At 32.4% G+C, this 16,288-nt stretch overlaps 3 protein-coding genes across 4 annotated transcripts; 2 read left to right on the top strand and 1 right to left on the bottom strand.

Moving 5' to 3' along the window:
* Positions 1-481: 481 nt before the first annotated feature.
* LOC148623919 (uncharacterized) lies at positions 482-5,713 on the top strand. 2 transcript variants are annotated; one of them, XM_088566233.1, is made up of 3 exons: positions 482-1,269; positions 2,365-2,410; positions 3,112-5,713. In XM_088566233.1, the coding sequence occupies exons 2-3, from the start codon at positions 2,390-2,392 to the stop codon at positions 3,427-3,429; spliced, it is 339 nt and encodes a 112-aa protein (XP_088422359.1). In that variant the 5' UTR covers positions 482-1,269; positions 2,365-2,389; the 3' UTR covers positions 3,430-5,713. The 2 variants fall into 2 exon arrangements, with proteins under 2 accessions (XP_088422359.1, XP_088422361.1); XM_088566235.1 differs by having other exon boundaries at positions 482-2,410.
* Positions 5,630-8,416, bottom strand: LOC148623918 (radial spoke head protein 9 homolog). Its single transcript, XM_088566232.1, has 5 exons — positions 8,085-8,416; positions 7,480-7,645; positions 7,172-7,301; positions 6,690-6,836; positions 5,630-5,929 (listed from the first exon to the last, which is right to left on the bottom strand). Exons 1-5 carry the CDS (start codon positions 8,309-8,311, stop codon positions 5,769-5,771), a joined length of 831 nt encoding a protein of 276 aa, XP_088422358.1. The 5' UTR covers positions 8,312-8,416; the 3' UTR covers positions 5,630-5,768.
* Positions 8,417-8,444: 28 nt separating this feature from the next.
* On the top strand, positions 8,445-15,995 carry LOC148623917 (uridine diphosphate glucose pyrophosphatase NUDT22-like). Its single transcript, XM_088566231.1, has 3 exons — positions 8,445-9,003; positions 14,236-14,441; positions 14,821-15,995. Exons 1-3 carry the CDS (start codon positions 8,536-8,538, stop codon positions 15,017-15,019), a joined length of 873 nt encoding a protein of 290 aa, XP_088422357.1. The 5' UTR covers positions 8,445-8,535; the 3' UTR covers positions 15,020-15,995.
* Positions 15,996-16,288: the final 293 nt, after the last annotated feature.

The raw sequence follows: 16,288 nt of genomic DNA, 5'->3' as shown, positions 1-16,288 counted from the left end.
TTGTCAGGCAAAACAACCATTGGATGTCATAGCAATCTCGGACAATGTGATTAAAAGTGTGGTTTAAGCAACGGTTTAAGGGCATTTCTGGAACCGCCACTGTTGATTTCATCAATGCTCTCTACGTGCCAACCGAGAGTTTGTCCATTTATCCCCAATAAGTCAATCATATCATTATGCCTGGAGCAATTATAGACAATGTACATTGTCTGGATCAATGGCTTTGTTTTCAACCACTGTTTGATTATCTCCCCTATGCTGTTAAAGATAAAAGTAGTTTCGTGTACGACTAAATTCTTTTTTATTTAATATATGTATGTAATTAGGATTTAAAAAAATATATGCAATAAGTAATTATCTTATACTGAAAATTATAGGCGTTTTTAGATATTATTTTGCAGTTTATATAACTCTTATACACCATTGTTAAATACTGTATCAATTTATATTGGTTCACAACACAACATTGTCGTTTAGCAGAGGACGCTTACCCTACAAACCGGTGCATCTGGTTTTTAGTTTAAATATATTTGTAAATATGCCTTGGATCACAAGGTTACATAAGAAATATTAAATGTGAGAGAACTGAGTAAATACATGTATTTCCGACAAATATAGTTGAAATTTTTGATAAAGGATCTAGGCAGGAGTCAAATGGCAAAATCAAGGTAAAAAACCGGTAAGTTGTAATAACTTTTAATTGTCAGATAAGAGTCTACATTTATACAAGATAATTATACAAACATAGTAACATAACCATCCAGTAACGTTACGTTGCATATAAGGTATAATTTGATTTGTTTTTAGTGCTCAGTATACGCATTATGAATGTATGATTCGCCGGATTGGAATAATAATTCAATGGTTTAACATTAATTCTTACTATTCCCCAATGAGCAGTTTAGTTTATCCCAGCTGAAGGGGAGTTCACATTTCTCGTTTACGCACGTAAATTTTCATCGTACGGTCCGCAGAAAGTACTAGAAGAGTTCTGTATTTATTAAAAGTATATACATTAACTTTCGGGTTTTACAATCGGTCCTTTCTTTTTTTAAGAATACATTTTCTGTATAAAAAAGAACAACTGTAAGATATATGTTCATATAAATGTCTATTTTGTACATGGCTGGGAACGAAAGTGCACAGAAGAATTTTCAGTAGTGTATTGCAACAATCGGTCACTTGTCTGACTGCCTTTTAAAGAGTCTCAAGTATAAAGGGACGGAGCACGCCCTACACATGCAGATTCTCTGAATCAACGATTAACAGGTAACTGGAGTATAGTTCCTGAAAATATAAGTTTTGATATTTCTCTCTCAAGAAATAGGTACATTCTCTTCGTCATTTTTCGTTGTTTATCATACAAGCCATTGCCATTCAGCAGATTTTTCTCTTTCATTTGATATAAATTTTATTTCAATAATTCACAAACACTCAATGACAAATCAACCTTTATAAACCTTTAAAATAGTGAATATTTTGGTCATTTTTCTATAAAGACCTAATTTTGAACTAGAAAATATTTAAAGTCCATCAAAATGTTTACAAACGTTACACTTTTTTCAACATAGAAATTTGAGAAAATTGGCTGATAAACAGTCAATAGCAACGGCAGTATTACAACTGACTTCTCTAATATACACTCCCTGGACAGTATAATAAGTAAGGAGACGCATGTCATTATAACGACATGTTAATTATAACTTAGAAACTAAATGCATTAAATATTGATTTTAGAATTAAGTCCGTGTTTTGTCGAATTGCTTGCATAGAAACATAAGCAAGAAGTCAAATATTTGAACTAAGCAAGTGGTTGTCCTGTCCGCAATATACTGATTGTGTCCGACGAAAATCACACAACGCCAATTACAAAGTGAAAATTACGAGTCCATAGAAATACCCAAGAATACCCCAGAATACCAATGGATACCCAAAAAGCATTATAGAATAAATGTGATAATTATTTAAAAAATGTATTTCCTGTTGAGACGTGATATTTGAATGGAATTTTAAAAAAGATATTAAAAACTGGTGGGTTTAACAGATCCACGGCTGTATTCTAATAATTTTCAAGTTTGTATGGATTTGCATAATGTAAGTTATTCTAAACCATTGCACTTACAGTATATGTATCTTCTTTAATATGTAAGAACAAGTGTGTTCATCTTTGTGATGACTTATCTCACTTTAGTGTATTCAAATGAGATCTACAAGTGATTATGTCAAAAATTGATATAATGTTTATGCTTATGAAATTAAAATATTAGCTTATTTTTCACTTTTTCTTACATTTGTATTTTACAACACACCATTTAACGGAACAAAATTTTAATCCTAAATTGATGTTTGTGACTTTCATGATAGGTTTATATAGAACAGGGTACCAATAATGACAGACGACGGATACAAAGTGAGTTTATGAATTTCGTGATAGGTACAAATGTGTAATAAAATTAAGTACAGCTTATTTATAGATTTTCTTATTGTTTAAATGTTGAAATAAATGTTGACGAATATTTAATCTGTTTGATATTCGGTATTGCGTTTATTCTACACAGGCTCGAATGGCATTATTCAGTACTTATAAACTTTTCATACCAATTGAATTGCAACTAAAAACTTCTGATGCGATGGTTGAACCAATTTTATTTTGTGGTTCAGAGGTATGGAGATTCAAAAATATGAAGATTATTGAACATGTCTACTTGAAATTCTGCAAACGAATTTTCAGAGTTTAAAACACTACACCTTCATTGATGATGGATACAATATACATCATGAATCACAATCTAAACATGGTGGTGGTATAGCGATATATAATTCAGACTTGAAGATAGAGCTAATTTCAAGCATCATACAAAGTACATTTTTGTACCCATTTTGAAATGCTGGAATGCGTAGTTTCTGCATGGCGAAAACAATAGGTTTCGATCTACCGTCCACCTCCATCTAGGAGGATAAAACTAATCATTATTGAAACTCTGTGTTTTTCATAAATGGTCAGAATTTTTAGATCAAATTTCTGTCGTTCCCGATGAAATTGTCCTAAGTGAAGATTTAAATTTTCATTTCGACAACCTCAATGATAGTAATGCTATGAATTTTTTACAGGTACTGGATGATCATGGACTTAGTCAACATGTTACCGGGCCAACATACCAACGTGGCCATACACTCGATGAAAAAGGAATTTCGACATATGATCACATAGCAAACTCACAAAAACTTCGATTAAAAAAGAATTCGAAAAAGAAAGAAACAATTGAATTTCGTAAATTTAGTGAAATCTCTGGTTTTATCCAGGATGTTAACAATTCTCCCGTGTGTCAAAATACAAATGGTACCGTCGAGGAACTTGTTATTCGATATGTGTCCGATCTATCGAACATTATGGATACTCACCTTCTTTGCAATAAAAAAAAGCAGTAACAATCAAACCAAACACAGAATGGTACCCAGAAGCCCTACGAGTAGCAAAACGAGGACGTCGTAAGGCAGAACGTAGGATGTGTAAAACTCAACTGACGGCTCACAAAGAGATTTATTGGCAAACCAATTACAACATAGTAGAAGTTGGCAGAGATCAGAAACAACTTCATAGATTTACCAACGTTCTAATGGGCAACAAACGTGAAGTGATATTACCATTGCAATTAACAACTAGCTAACACCTTCGGTGAATTTTTCATGGGAAAAATTGAGACCATTCGAAGGAATCTATACGCATCCAGTGACAACGAAAACATCGATGTATTGAGGGCTGAGGGTGCACTATACAGTTACATTAAGGCGCACGGTTTCGCACATCAAGTTACCTCGATCAAATTTTGTAAAACTTAAAATCAAAAGTTGAATGTTGGTGGATACAATGTTCTTTTCGTTTGTCGGTGTTGTCATCGCCGTTGTAAAACATCAGCTCCTCTAGCTCATACCCCTGGGTCAAATTAAACCTGGGACCAATAAAACAGCTTCTTAGTCCCAGATTAAACCATTTTTTTTAGGAAAGTGCATTGGCGTGAGGATATATGACGCTTCGCTTAACTTCCCGGGGGGGGTGCTTTTTTCTTTGGTTGCTAAAATTATTTCGATCCTGACTTTGGAGAAAAGATAATTTGGTAAGGAATAGATAAAATATATAATGTGAATAAAAAAAGAAAAAAAAATTCGCTTTCATGCGTTAGAAAAGTACAGACTTCTGCGCGCGCGCAAAAAAAAAAACCAATTCTGCGTCAAAAGAAAACCAAGTCCCCCTGAAAGGTTAATGGTTAACTCTTCTCAAACCATTTAAGCAATTTGAACAAAACTGTACACCATTGATGTATGGTAGATGATCGTAGATCCTGTACAACGATTACTCATTTTTGTTTGGATTCGTCAAATTAGTACTGGGTCAACACTTTGTTCAATCAACCAAGATTTCGCGGGCATCCTCTAGTAAACATAAAAATTCGAACAATTACTCTTAATAGAAGATAATTGCGAATAACAATAAATTACCGCCGTAGTTATCGCCACACGTCCGGATTGTAGACCTGACCGTGACATCAAATGATAATGTAGAGCGTGGCTTATATCTTGTATATTAACTTGCAAACATTCATCATCTCATGGTGCAGGATTGTGATCTCAGACAATACATATCAAAGAAAACAGAACAGGCATAAATTAATAATGATGATAAGCATTGCGTAAAGTTCTGGTCACATAGACACTAGTAAATTCCAGCTGAAGTATAATTCAGGGAAAAACATTATCTTTCGTCAAATAAAACATAGTTCAATTAATTTGAACGTTTAAACGTGTACTTTTGGGCATTCTTGGGTATTTTTTATGGTCCAAAAATTATTAGTGCAAAGTCACACATCAGCTAGCGGGGAGTGTTGCCGTGTCGTTTAACGAAACAAGTAACATCTTTAAAAAGAAGATAGCCGACGCAGCAAAATTTGTTCTTTCTACTTATAATTTTCATCAGGAAATAACACAATTTCAATTTCCGATAGAGTTTTTTTTCCGAACGCCATTAATATCTAACTCGGTAAAGTTGGGTGTAATTCAAATCATTCATCCCCATGATTTGATATCTCCCTTTAAGAGTGTAAGTTTCAATGACTAAGAAACGAAAACTCGAAAAAGAAACAGACCTGGTGGTCATTAAAATTTACTGCTATTTAAAGTTCTAAGCAATTCAGATAAGGCATGTTTAAGATACAACACTACTTTAAAAAAAATTGTTTTTTTAAACAAAATATTCACTTTAAAATTTGAAATTTTGCCAAAATTTTACAGACCTTCAAACATTATTAAAAAATGAATATTTATTGTTTGAAGTATAGCCAACGTCTGTTTTCAAGATATGATGCAATATTTAAAAACTTAACCTTCCCCTTTTTTTAAATGAAGTCCAATAACTCTGAAAGTAAAAATCGAATTTTCCATTTAAAGTATACAAAGCACAATACCATCATAACAACTGTGTATAAAGTGTGATGCATACTGAACAAGTGTATGTGCGAAATAGGACAGCCTTATTAAAAAATTATCACTATCTATATAACAATGTCTGTTTTCTTGGCATTAGAATTACATGTATCGGTCTGTTCATTACAGTAGGTATATACATACACAAAGATAGGTGGACAATTATATTTATTGTTGTTTTTTTTTTAATAATGAGGAAATGAAGTAATACATAACAGAAGTAACATCATAAATACATATATGTACATCATTCTGAAGTTTTCTGAATCAATATAGACACATTTTTTTAATTAAAGCATGAATGGCAGATCCAAGTTCTTTTCTCCAATGCCTACATAGATATGTCCAAATCTCCTTGATCCTGGAACATGGAAGAAAACAAATCCATTCCACCACAAACTACGGAGAGTAACTAGACCACTTCCACGTTCAAACTGTAGACTCCAACAACCTGAAACATTACAAAGAAAATTTACAGTTTGCAAATATTTCTTTGTACTTCCCTGAAATATGCTGCAATTCATTCACCCTTACAAGCAAAAAGAAGAGAACATTGGTTTGGTGATAACAAATACCCATACATTCCTATTTTCAAAGTGAAAAAGGACCATAACTCTTGAGCAATATACGCCATGTTCTTTAATATCATAATCTATATCATATTGTGTATTAGATAGAATGAAAAATGGTAAAATGATACTTTAATTATTATCTGAAACAAAAGTAAAGATGAATGAATGGACATATGGATCTTTGGGTTGGAGTAAACAAAAATATAGTACTGTATTTGGTGACCATTAATGCAAAAACAAAAAATCTGTGAGTGATGGCTCACTAGTGATATCCCCACTTTCAATCATGATATTAGGAAAATTAACAAAGTCATTGATAAACAGAAAGTTGCTGGAGAATTTTTCTGAAAATGGACCCCACCATATGGCAAACCTACAGGAAGAATGTGTTAAAATTTCAAGCTGCTGTGATGAGTTATTGCTAAGAAAACTTGCTATGGATGGACACACAGACATGGGTAAAACAGTATACCCCTCCCATTTGGAATTGACGTATAACAAGATTAAAATCTATCCTCAAATAAAAACAAGACTTTGCTACATTTCAAACAAAACTGTTAGCATGATGACTGTTATTATTATTTACATTTTATCAATCATGTTAATACAAAATTTAGATGTAACAAAAGTTAATGTTACCTTTTGGAATATCTTCCTCCACTGTGTCAAGAAAATCTATTGATTTGTCCAAATTAGCTTTTTGTAAAAGTGATTTCTCATTTAAGGCAATTGGTTCTCGGAAATGCATGTATGAACATAGTTTGGCAGCTTCTGACACTGTGAGTCCTGTAAGGCAAGATTATATTAAATTGTTATACACGTATTTCATGAACTAAATTAATTGGAAACAACATTTTAAATACATACTATATGTGAAACATGTGGCTACTGCTTAAAAAGACTTCAAGTTATTGACATTCAATAAAAAAAAATTGAATATATTCAAATATATACATGGAAAAATGTACATTTTCTCTTTTATTTAAAAATTGCAGCAAAGTTGAAATGGGTACAGCTGTTTCGCTTTGTTTTTTTTACAGTAATTCATGAAAGTACAACACAGGTTTTAATTTAAACATATTTTCATTGAAACAAACATGCAGTTACATATGTGTACATACCCTCAAAACATCTATTTGCATTAACTTCTCCAGTTGGGGTCTTGATAAAAGCTCCTCTAGGTACTATTTTCACATCTTCATCAATTTCAGCTATAACTGATGCCAATCTATCTTCTTCTTTAATTAGAATCTAGGTATAAAATTTGAAATTAGTTTTTCATTTCACATTTTGTTTAAGAATGAGTATAGTATGTAAAATAAAAAGTATAAATATATTACCATTAAATAAAATTAATAGTAAATTAATTTATAATAACATGTAAATAATTTTTTTCTTCAATCCTTACAATAAAATGCTAATTCCCTACCGTTTCTTCCTCTTCATGGGCATCATCACCATCTCCGGATTTCTTCGTCTGCACATGCTCAAATTCATGGGATGCATCACCAGTGAAACGGCCTTTAGCAAGTTTACTTTTCTCTCTCATTGCTTTTGTTGCTGGTGGCAACAGTCCCCAGTTAACACAATCTTTACTATAATAAAAATTCAAAACAATATAAATATACTTTGTGGAGTGAGAAATCAAAATTAGAGAAAAAATGAAATCACTGTTAATGTGAAATACACATTGAGCCACTTGTGTGATATTTTATTGGTCAAATCATATATTTATGACATAACAATCGGTATAGTCACTAACTGTATCCACTGCTATATAATATTATGTTCCACTTGCAAGTGAATAATTCTTTACAAAGAAGAAATGTTTTTTGACCAATTAGCAGGTACTGTAGTTGTTTTTTCCCCACTCAATTAAATGGACAAGGAGATTTTTATATCAATTTTTATTTGACAAGAATTTAGTCTAAAAATAAGAATGCATTCTAGTATTTTGTCTGTACTGTTTAAAAAGACTAATTTATTATACGTTAAATGCCGTCTCACATTAAAAAAAAATCGAAAATAGAATACCTGTACAGAGTTTTAGTCTCAGCAAGTTCATCTCTTTGCGATCCTTGTGCAATGTAGTAATCGTCTTTCACTCCCAGTATCTTTCCCCAGAAATAAATTTTATGGAACTTGTAATGGTTTTGTTGAATAACTAACGATGTCTGCAGTGCGGCTTTTTGTTCTGGACTTAAAACGATGCCACTTGTTCCAACATAATCAATGTTTAAATGAAGATCACATGCATCCATAGCTGTGTTCAGATTTTAAAATTTTGATAGGTAGGAGAGCGTAGTAAAAATGACGAACACTGCACTGTTGACTGTTTGGAGTTTACGAGGACGTTGCTATGGGATGCATCAGCCACTTCCGCTTCCGCTCGACAACATATCATGGTCAATTAAGCGGTTTAAAGATTGTAGATCTTGATTGATGTTAGAAGAAATGTTCATACAACGAAAAAGTAAACGTGAACATGGATTCAGATGTTACATTTATGCTTCAGGTGCCCTCTAAATGGAAAGTTTCGAGAAATTTAATAGATGTACGGAACTCATCAAAACACAATCAAAATTTTTTTCCAACATTGTATACAGAAATCAATCAGATTTGGGAGAGTAGACGAAAAGAAAATTCAAGACTGTATAATGGTACTAAGTTTAGACTCGACTCTGTAGAAGTTGAAGTCGACAAAGTTATTCTTAACATTGGTATAACTTGTTACAAAGATTTTATTGGAACAAACTGGTCACCAAATGCTGCCATGTTAATAAATAAAGGGACAGAAGACTACCATAACCCACAGGCATACATGTCAGATGCACTGGGAGTAGGTGCAATGTTATTATCTTCTGATAAGCATGTTGCCTTCCAGATGAGAAGTTTACACTGTGGAGAGGCATGTGGTCAGTGGGACATACCAGGTGGTCATGCAGAGCCAATGGTACTGTTAAAGGGCACTAATAGAGTGTAACATTTAAATCTTCAATCTCAAAGTTGTCTGAGTTTCCTCAGAGCCTGCAACCCTTCTCCTTTTCAGCTCATCTGGGCCAAAGGGCCATATGAGCAATTGCCAACACCTGGTGTCTGTCGTCTTCAACATTTTTTTCAAAACTTCTCTCCTCTGAAACTACAGAACTTTACCAATTAGAACCAAACATGGTACAATACTTCCTTAGGGTATTCTGCCTAGAACTGATGTGGGGATTTTTAATCAGTCAAAAAACACGGCCACCATTACTAAAAGTATAGCACAGGGGTCAGACTGCAGTTATTTGCACATATCTCCGAAACTGTTGGGTTTAGCCAAATTCTTATTGGGTAAAAATGTTCAACTTCATAAGGTCGACATGTGTTTGTGGTAAAAATTTTCATGAACGATGTACATTTGTTGAGCCATTTTGGAGTTATTGCCTTTCTTGGATGTTTTTTGCTATTTTCTTATTATTTAAAAAAAAATTCTCAAATAAAGTAAATGAACCAAATAGAACCAAACTTGCTTTGAATGTTCCTTAAGTGAAAGCATTTTGCCTAGAGCTGTGAGGAAGTTTGATCAGTCAAAAAACATGGCCACTGTTACTAAATTAGAACATAAGGTCAGACTCAATTTTTTGCATACATCTCAATCCAAAACCTTTGAGTGAGCCGAAGTCTGACAAGGTTAAAGTGTTAAGCATGATGAGATCTATTTGTGGTCAAATTTTCTTGAAAATCTGTTTAGCCATTTTGGAATTATTGTCCTTTTTGGTCTTTTTCTTTTTGCCTTTATTATGTTATTACTTCTTCTAAAAAAAAATCTTCTACTGTGAAACTACTGGAAATGAAAGTGAGTATTAGGAATTTTTATTTCAATACATTTCTAACTGACCCCAACTCCACATAATATAAGACAGTTGAAAACTGAAACTTGCCCAAAGATATATAATTTCTTACTGTGATTATGCTTGCAGTTGCTTGGTCTGACTTTTTGGATTTTTGATCCTTTAGGATCAAAATACCTTATGTCACTGGTTCATCACTGGAACTTTCTTACTATTTCTAAACATTACACAAAAATATAGCCAAAAGGTGATTCCTGTAATATCATTCAATACCTCTTTTATATCCAGTAAATATGTTTCTGGCAATTATTCAGCACAATAATGTTCTGTTGTTTCTGCAAATAAAATTAAGATTTAGTCTTTAAATGAAGGATTTTTATATACTATATTCTATATTTAACTCCTTCTTTAAATCAACTGAAGATTGGGTAGACTCCTGTTTAACCATGAAAGACATTTAGTAATAAATTTGCATTTAGGAAATTTAGTTGTTGCAGTAATGTGTCAAGAAGTATTAAATGTTATTGAGCATGTCCCATTTAACACATTCATCAGTAAAAATCTGCATTCTATCATTAATATTTTGCCAATTAATAAACAGGAAATGAATAGCAGTGATTTTAACCTAGTAAAATTGGTGGAAAAATTCAAATTAATAAAAAAATGTCTAATTTTTTTAAAATCTTATATTCATCAAGGAAATTATTTTCTTAAGCTGAAGTTAGTTTTATTTAATTTCAATTTCACTGAAGGATAAATACACTGTTAATATAGTTATTGAATGTAAATGCAAACTAACTTTTGGACAGGTTTAAAAATTTGGGGAAAAGATAAAATTGAACAAAATTTGTAAATGTGTGTGACGTTAGATTCTGGTTAACAATTGATTACAGTTAATACTTTAGAAATCTGTTGTACCGGTATTGATTGACATTCTGTTTATATGTATTAGAAAAACTGTTCTAAATAATATGAAAAATGCAATGTATGATCAGTTTTAATTTACATCATGTATTCTTTGAAATTTTATTAATGCTACAATTTTCACAAGAATCATAAACCTCCAGTGCCAGCAGCACTTTGATTCCCTGTTCTGTTGTTACATCATGGTATGGGACTTTAAGATAATTTACGCACTAGGAAACATATTTTTACTATCTTGCAGAAATATTTTTTTGTTGAGACCTAAACAAAATTACCTGTGTTTCCACTGACCCTACTGACCTTAATTTTTGTGCATACCTTGATGTTTTTTCACCATTTTTTGCACTATTCAAGTCTGAATGTTTCTCCAAAACAAACCAGTCAAAAACCTCTTGAAAAATAAAAAGAATTTTTCTTCCTACTGACCCTAGTTTTTTAGAGCATATTAGTTGAAAAAGAGTCAGATCCATTATTTTTATTTTACCATAGTTTACCATATTTGGACTTCTCGGCCATTTAGCTCTCTTTGGAAGCATATCCGTAACCAGTTGAAATTAAATAACCTTAGTGAGCATGCTCACATACCCCACATGTGCACATAATGGAAACTCAAGTAGAAGGACCCCAATAAAAAAGGAATTAAAGTGTTTTTTTCAGGTTTTAGACCCTTATCTATAACTAAATTCTGTTACTCAGAATGGTAGTTTCAAACTCCTGACAGTGATTTCTTTGAGTTTTAATAAATCCAAAGTAAACATTATCGTAGACTACACTTGACCTGTAACTTATCATGGTGAACTTATATACCAACTAGAGGCTCAAGAGAGCCTGAATCGCTCACCTGGTTAACCATTTGCTTATTTGAAAAACTTGAGGAATAAGTTAATATCAACTAAATTGTCAAATGCAGAAAATGCCTGTAATGGCATTTTCATGACCTGAACCAGAATTTTGCTAAAGGCAATAATTTTTGAATTATATTCAAAAACCTGTCTTCCAACCACTAAGTTCCATTTATAGTATAGGCAGCCATATCTATTCACGGATTAAAAATCACAACAGTCATTTTGAGCATAATACACTAAAGAACTATTATGCCTATTTTCATTCAATGATCTTAAATGGTTTTAGAGGAGACTTTCAAAGTTGTACATGTGAAAAAAAAAACAACAAAAAAAACTGTTTCAGGGGCTGTAACTCCCACATCAGTCATTGAATGGTTTTGAAAATATCGGGATAGGTCCTTCTCTTGATGCTTAACAATTTTACCTTGTGCCAGAAATTTGCTAAAGGCAACGGTTTTTGAGTTTTTTGCAATAAACTACCTTCTAAACTCTATGTTTGATTTTAAAGAACAGCAGCCATGTTTTTTCATGAATCAACAATTCCAATATTAATTTTGTGTGGGATACCCTAAAGAATATATATGTCAACTTTCATTGAATTCTGTGCAATGGATTTTGAGAAGAAGATTTTAAAGTTGCAATGCAAACAATGCAAAAAAAACTGTTTCAGGGGTCCTAAGTGCTACATTAGTCGACAAATCGTTTTGAAAAGTCCATCTCATGATGCTGAACAATTTTACCTTTTTGCCAGGAATTTGCTAAAGGCAATGGTTTTTGAGTTATTTGCAAAAAAACTGCCTTCTGACCCCCTTTGTTCTATTTTTAGTATGGCAGCCATGTTTTTTTCATGAATCAAAAATTCCACGGTGATTTTGTGTGAAATATCCTAAGGAACATATATGGCAAATTTCACTGAATTCAGTGCAATGGATTTTGAGAAGATTTCCAAAGTTGCACATGTGAAAAATGCAAAAAAAACTGTTTCAGGGGCCGTAACTCCTACATCAGTTGACGAATTGTTTAGACAATTTCAGTATAGGTCTGTCTCATGATGCTGATAAATATTTTCCTATGCCAGAAATTTGCTGAATGCAACGGTTTTTGAGTTATTTGCAAAAAAAACTGCCTTCTGACCCCTTTGTTCTATTTTTAGTAATTGGGGCCATGTCTTTTTTTTCATGAATCAACAATCCCAATGGTCATTTTATATGGGATACCCTAAGGTACATATATGCCAACTTTCATTGAATTCTGTGCAATGGATTTCGAGAAGATTTTCCAAGTTGCACATGCGAAAAATGCCAAAAAAAAAAACTGTCTCAGGGGCCATAACTCCTACATCAGTTAACAAAGCATTTTGTAAATATTGGCATAGGTCCATCTCATGATGCTGAACAATTTTACCTTTGCCAGAAATTTGCTAAAGGCAAAAAAAGTTTTTGAGTTACTTGCAAAAAAACTGTCTTCTGACCCCTATGTTCCATTTTTAGTAACGATGGCCATGTTTTTTCATGGATCAAAAATCCCAATGGTCATTTTGTGCAGAACACCATAAGGAACAATCATGCCAAGTTTAAAACCTGTCAGTCTAGTAGTTTCAGAGAAGATTTTTGAAAATTTGTCCATGACGACAATGATGACGTACACCAAGTAATGGCATCAGCTCACTTGGCCTTTAGCCAGGTGAGCTAAAAATCATGTCATAATCTATAAGCGTTTAGAAAAAGAAAAACAGTTATTTCTGTGAATTGAGCAAAGTTCAAGGCCCATAATTTCAGTAAAAATCATTAGAGTGGAACCAAACACAAACTTGTCCTGTTACTTATCATGGTGAAATTATATACTAAAAATCATGTCAAAATCTGCAAGCATTTAGATAAAGTCAGGAAAACGGTTATTTCTTTGAATTTTGTTAAGTTCTAGGCCTGTAATTTCGGTAAAAATCATCGGAGCAGAACGAAACATAAAGTTGACCTGTAACTTATCATGGTGAACTTGTATACCAAAAATCATGTCAATATCTGCTAGCATTTAAAATAAAAGGAAATTTTATATGAAGATGGACTGACTGACTGAAGGATGGACGGTTAAAAAAATTATACCCACCACAGCTTTGTTGCATGGGGTATAATCAAGGAGTCTACTTGAGGACATTTTATTAAATCCCTAGAAATTTCTGTGATATGAGGTTATAAGCTACTTGTAAAATATAGCGAGGGTAACGGCCAAGTATTATCAAATAGTGGTCATTTTAAAAAAAAAAAAGGATGATTTCTTGGCATTCCACTTGCATTTGAAGTCTACATTTGTGATGATATTGTAATAACTTGTAGATATGAATTATCAAATTGTTTGATAATGTTCATTGATTTAGGCTTCATTTCCTTCTTTGTTGAAATATATCATGATTACTACATCATTATACCATGTCAAGGCAGCCAAACAAGTCATATGGATTCCAATTATCTTTCTATTCACAATTCGTCCATCCTGCTTTATGGCCGGTCATAGATTTTTGGTTTCAGTAAACACTAATAAAGTCCAGCACACACTTTTACATGTTGTTCATAAATTGAATAATTTCAGGAAATTGTAGGCAAGAAAGCTGTAGAAGATATATTAATTGACAGTCTAGACCCAATAATGATCAATAATGAAATATTTGACTCTGTCTTGAGAGAAGTTGTTGATGAAGTTAATGTGCCATTGAAATATCTCTCAGATCCAATTTTGATGGGCATCTGTAGAAATACAACATCTTCTGGTAGACCAAGTGCAGAATTTCTTGTAAGGTAAATAATGGTGGACTGGTGCATTACAATGTTATAATGCATTTTTTCATAGTTACTTTGGCCAAGTCCATGCATTAAGATTTATGCATCAGTTGCATGATAAAATTTACAGTAATTTCCATTTTGAAAAAAAAACTTCTTTACTAATAATAGGACTGTAATTAGACTCTAATTAAATACTAAACATTTAAGCTTTTCTTCTGTGTTTAACAACCTTTAAAGTTTCGACCATTCAGATTGCTTTGCAACATGGATGTTATTTAAAAAAATGACGATTAATTTGACCTGTGCCTGACTTATTTACAGATTAACTATGGGGTATAACTACCAATACTGAGATGACTAATGATTATAAAAGACATGTTATATTTCATTTAAGATGCAGTCTTTCATCTTTTGAGATAAAAGATTTATATCAACAAGGAAACCAAGCTGAAGCTGATGAGTCAACATGTATCAGGTTACTACCCTTGGAAGATGTCATAGCTATGACTACGGATCATGAAATGTGGAAAAATATGGCACCTTCTTGTAAAGGATGTATAAGTCTAGCAAAAATATTTAACTTCAATAATTAATAATTCAAAGTCAAAGGGTTACGTGAAGCAAAGACAAAATTAACTTGTAAATTACTGTTAAAACAATCTGCATTTGTTTTCTGTTCTCACATGGGATTCTTAGTGTTAGCATGTGCAGATCCAGAAAGGGGGGTAAAGATGGTTCATCCCCTCATGATTTTTTTTAATTTGATATTTTTTATGTTTAAACATTAAAATATCCTCAAAAAGCAATATTGTCCAGTTAATTAACTAGCAAATTTGTATTTTAAGCACACTATCATAAACACAAAAGAATATGATATCTATTTTTTCACATATTTTAGAGAAAAAAACTGGGGTTGTGGCTTTGGTTAGAATCATTAAAAAGGGTTTTAAGTATAGGGCCCCACTTCGTCACATATCTCAAGTTGTATTATTGGTCATAGCTAGTAGACTTGCAACCACTTGTCTGCAGGCCAGTTTGTCTCATATTTTAAGCAGTCAGATCAGGCTGAAATCAGACCCTCAGTGATTCTAAGGTTATAGGTTAAATTCATATAGCAGTGTTATAGCTAGGATTTGAAAACTGGGGGTACAGGAGGAAGGCACTATAGCACATAATGTGACATATCTCAGTATGGCACTTGATGACCAAAGGAAGTTATTTGCAATATATTTAAATAGAGTTGCCTTGGATGGTTGGGAGCAGTGCCTCTACATGTCTATGCATAGATTATAATGATGAAAATTTAATCATCTATCATAATTGTTATACACTTTATATTAAATAACTTTTAATTCTGATGCAATTGTATTTATTTATCGTTACATATAAAGTGACTAGATGTATATTTTTTAAGTTTATATCACAATAGCATTATTAGGTTCTGTTCACATGTTTTAATTTTATACCATATTACAGGCACTCATAACAAGTTCTGTACCTTATAATGAGGTTTACTGGTTAAAAAGAATGAGAATTTAATAATAGTAGAAAATAAAATCATTTTATGTGTTTCAGCTCCCCAATTTGAAGAGGTCACATCTTTTTTGTGATTTTTTTACTAGTATTCCAGCATTTATTGGCATCTATTATACTAATTTTTCATGTGTGCCAGAATAGCAATTATAAAATGGTTTACTGTATAGAAGAGCTTTATCACGTAAAACAAGACCAATATAATGTCTGAACCTACTCACAAGCAGAAGGGACAGGGAGTGTACATCTTCTATAGTCTATGTTATAGCTGTGCAAAGGTTTAGATATACCATGTCAAAGTCATTCATATTTTGGACTCAAGTTATTAG

This window comes from Perna viridis, chromosome 2 (genome assembly GCF_037379345.1).
Source record: "Perna viridis isolate PV_CMFRI_1.1 ecotype Kerala chromosome 2, ASM3737934v1, whole genome shotgun sequence".
NCBI classification, from domain to species: Eukaryota; Metazoa; Mollusca; class Bivalvia; order Mytilida; family Mytilidae; genus Perna; species Perna viridis.
The sequence above is the reverse complement of the archived record's forward strand: the minus strand, read 5'-3'. Positions and strand labels throughout refer to the sequence as shown.

Excerpts from the sequence above, each read along its gene's own strand:
- LOC148623919 (XM_088566233.1), top strand. The coding sequence starts at position 2,390 with ATGACAGACGACGGATACAAA. Across the intron at positions 2,411-3,111 it reads TGACAGACGACGGATACAAA|GTACTGGATGATCATGGACT; the intron begins GTGAGTTTATGA and ends AATTTTTTACAG.
- LOC148623918 (XM_088566232.1), bottom strand. The coding sequence starts at position 8,311 with ATGGATGCATGTGATCTTCATTTAAACATTGATTATGTTGGAACAAGT. Across the intron at positions 7,302-7,479 it reads CCCATGAAGAGGAAGAAACG|ATTCTAATTAAAGAAGAAGA; the intron begins GTAGGGAATTAG and ends TTTTATACCTAG. Across the intron at positions 5,930-6,689 it reads GGAGGAAGATATTCCAAAAG|GTTGTTGGAGTCTACAGTTT; the intron begins GTAACATTAACT and ends GTAATGTTTCAG.
- LOC148623917 (XM_088566231.1), top strand. The coding sequence starts at position 8,536 with ATGGATTCAGATGTTACATTTATGCTTCAGGTGCCCTCTAAATGGAAA. Across the intron at positions 9,004-14,235 it reads GTGGTCATGCAGAGCCAATG|GAAATTGTAGGCAAGAAAGC; the intron begins GTACTGTTAAAG and ends GAATAATTTCAG. Across the intron at positions 14,442-14,820 it reads AGTGCAGAATTTCTTGTAAG|ATGCAGTCTTTCATCTTTTG; the intron begins GTAAATAATGGT and ends ATTTCATTTAAG.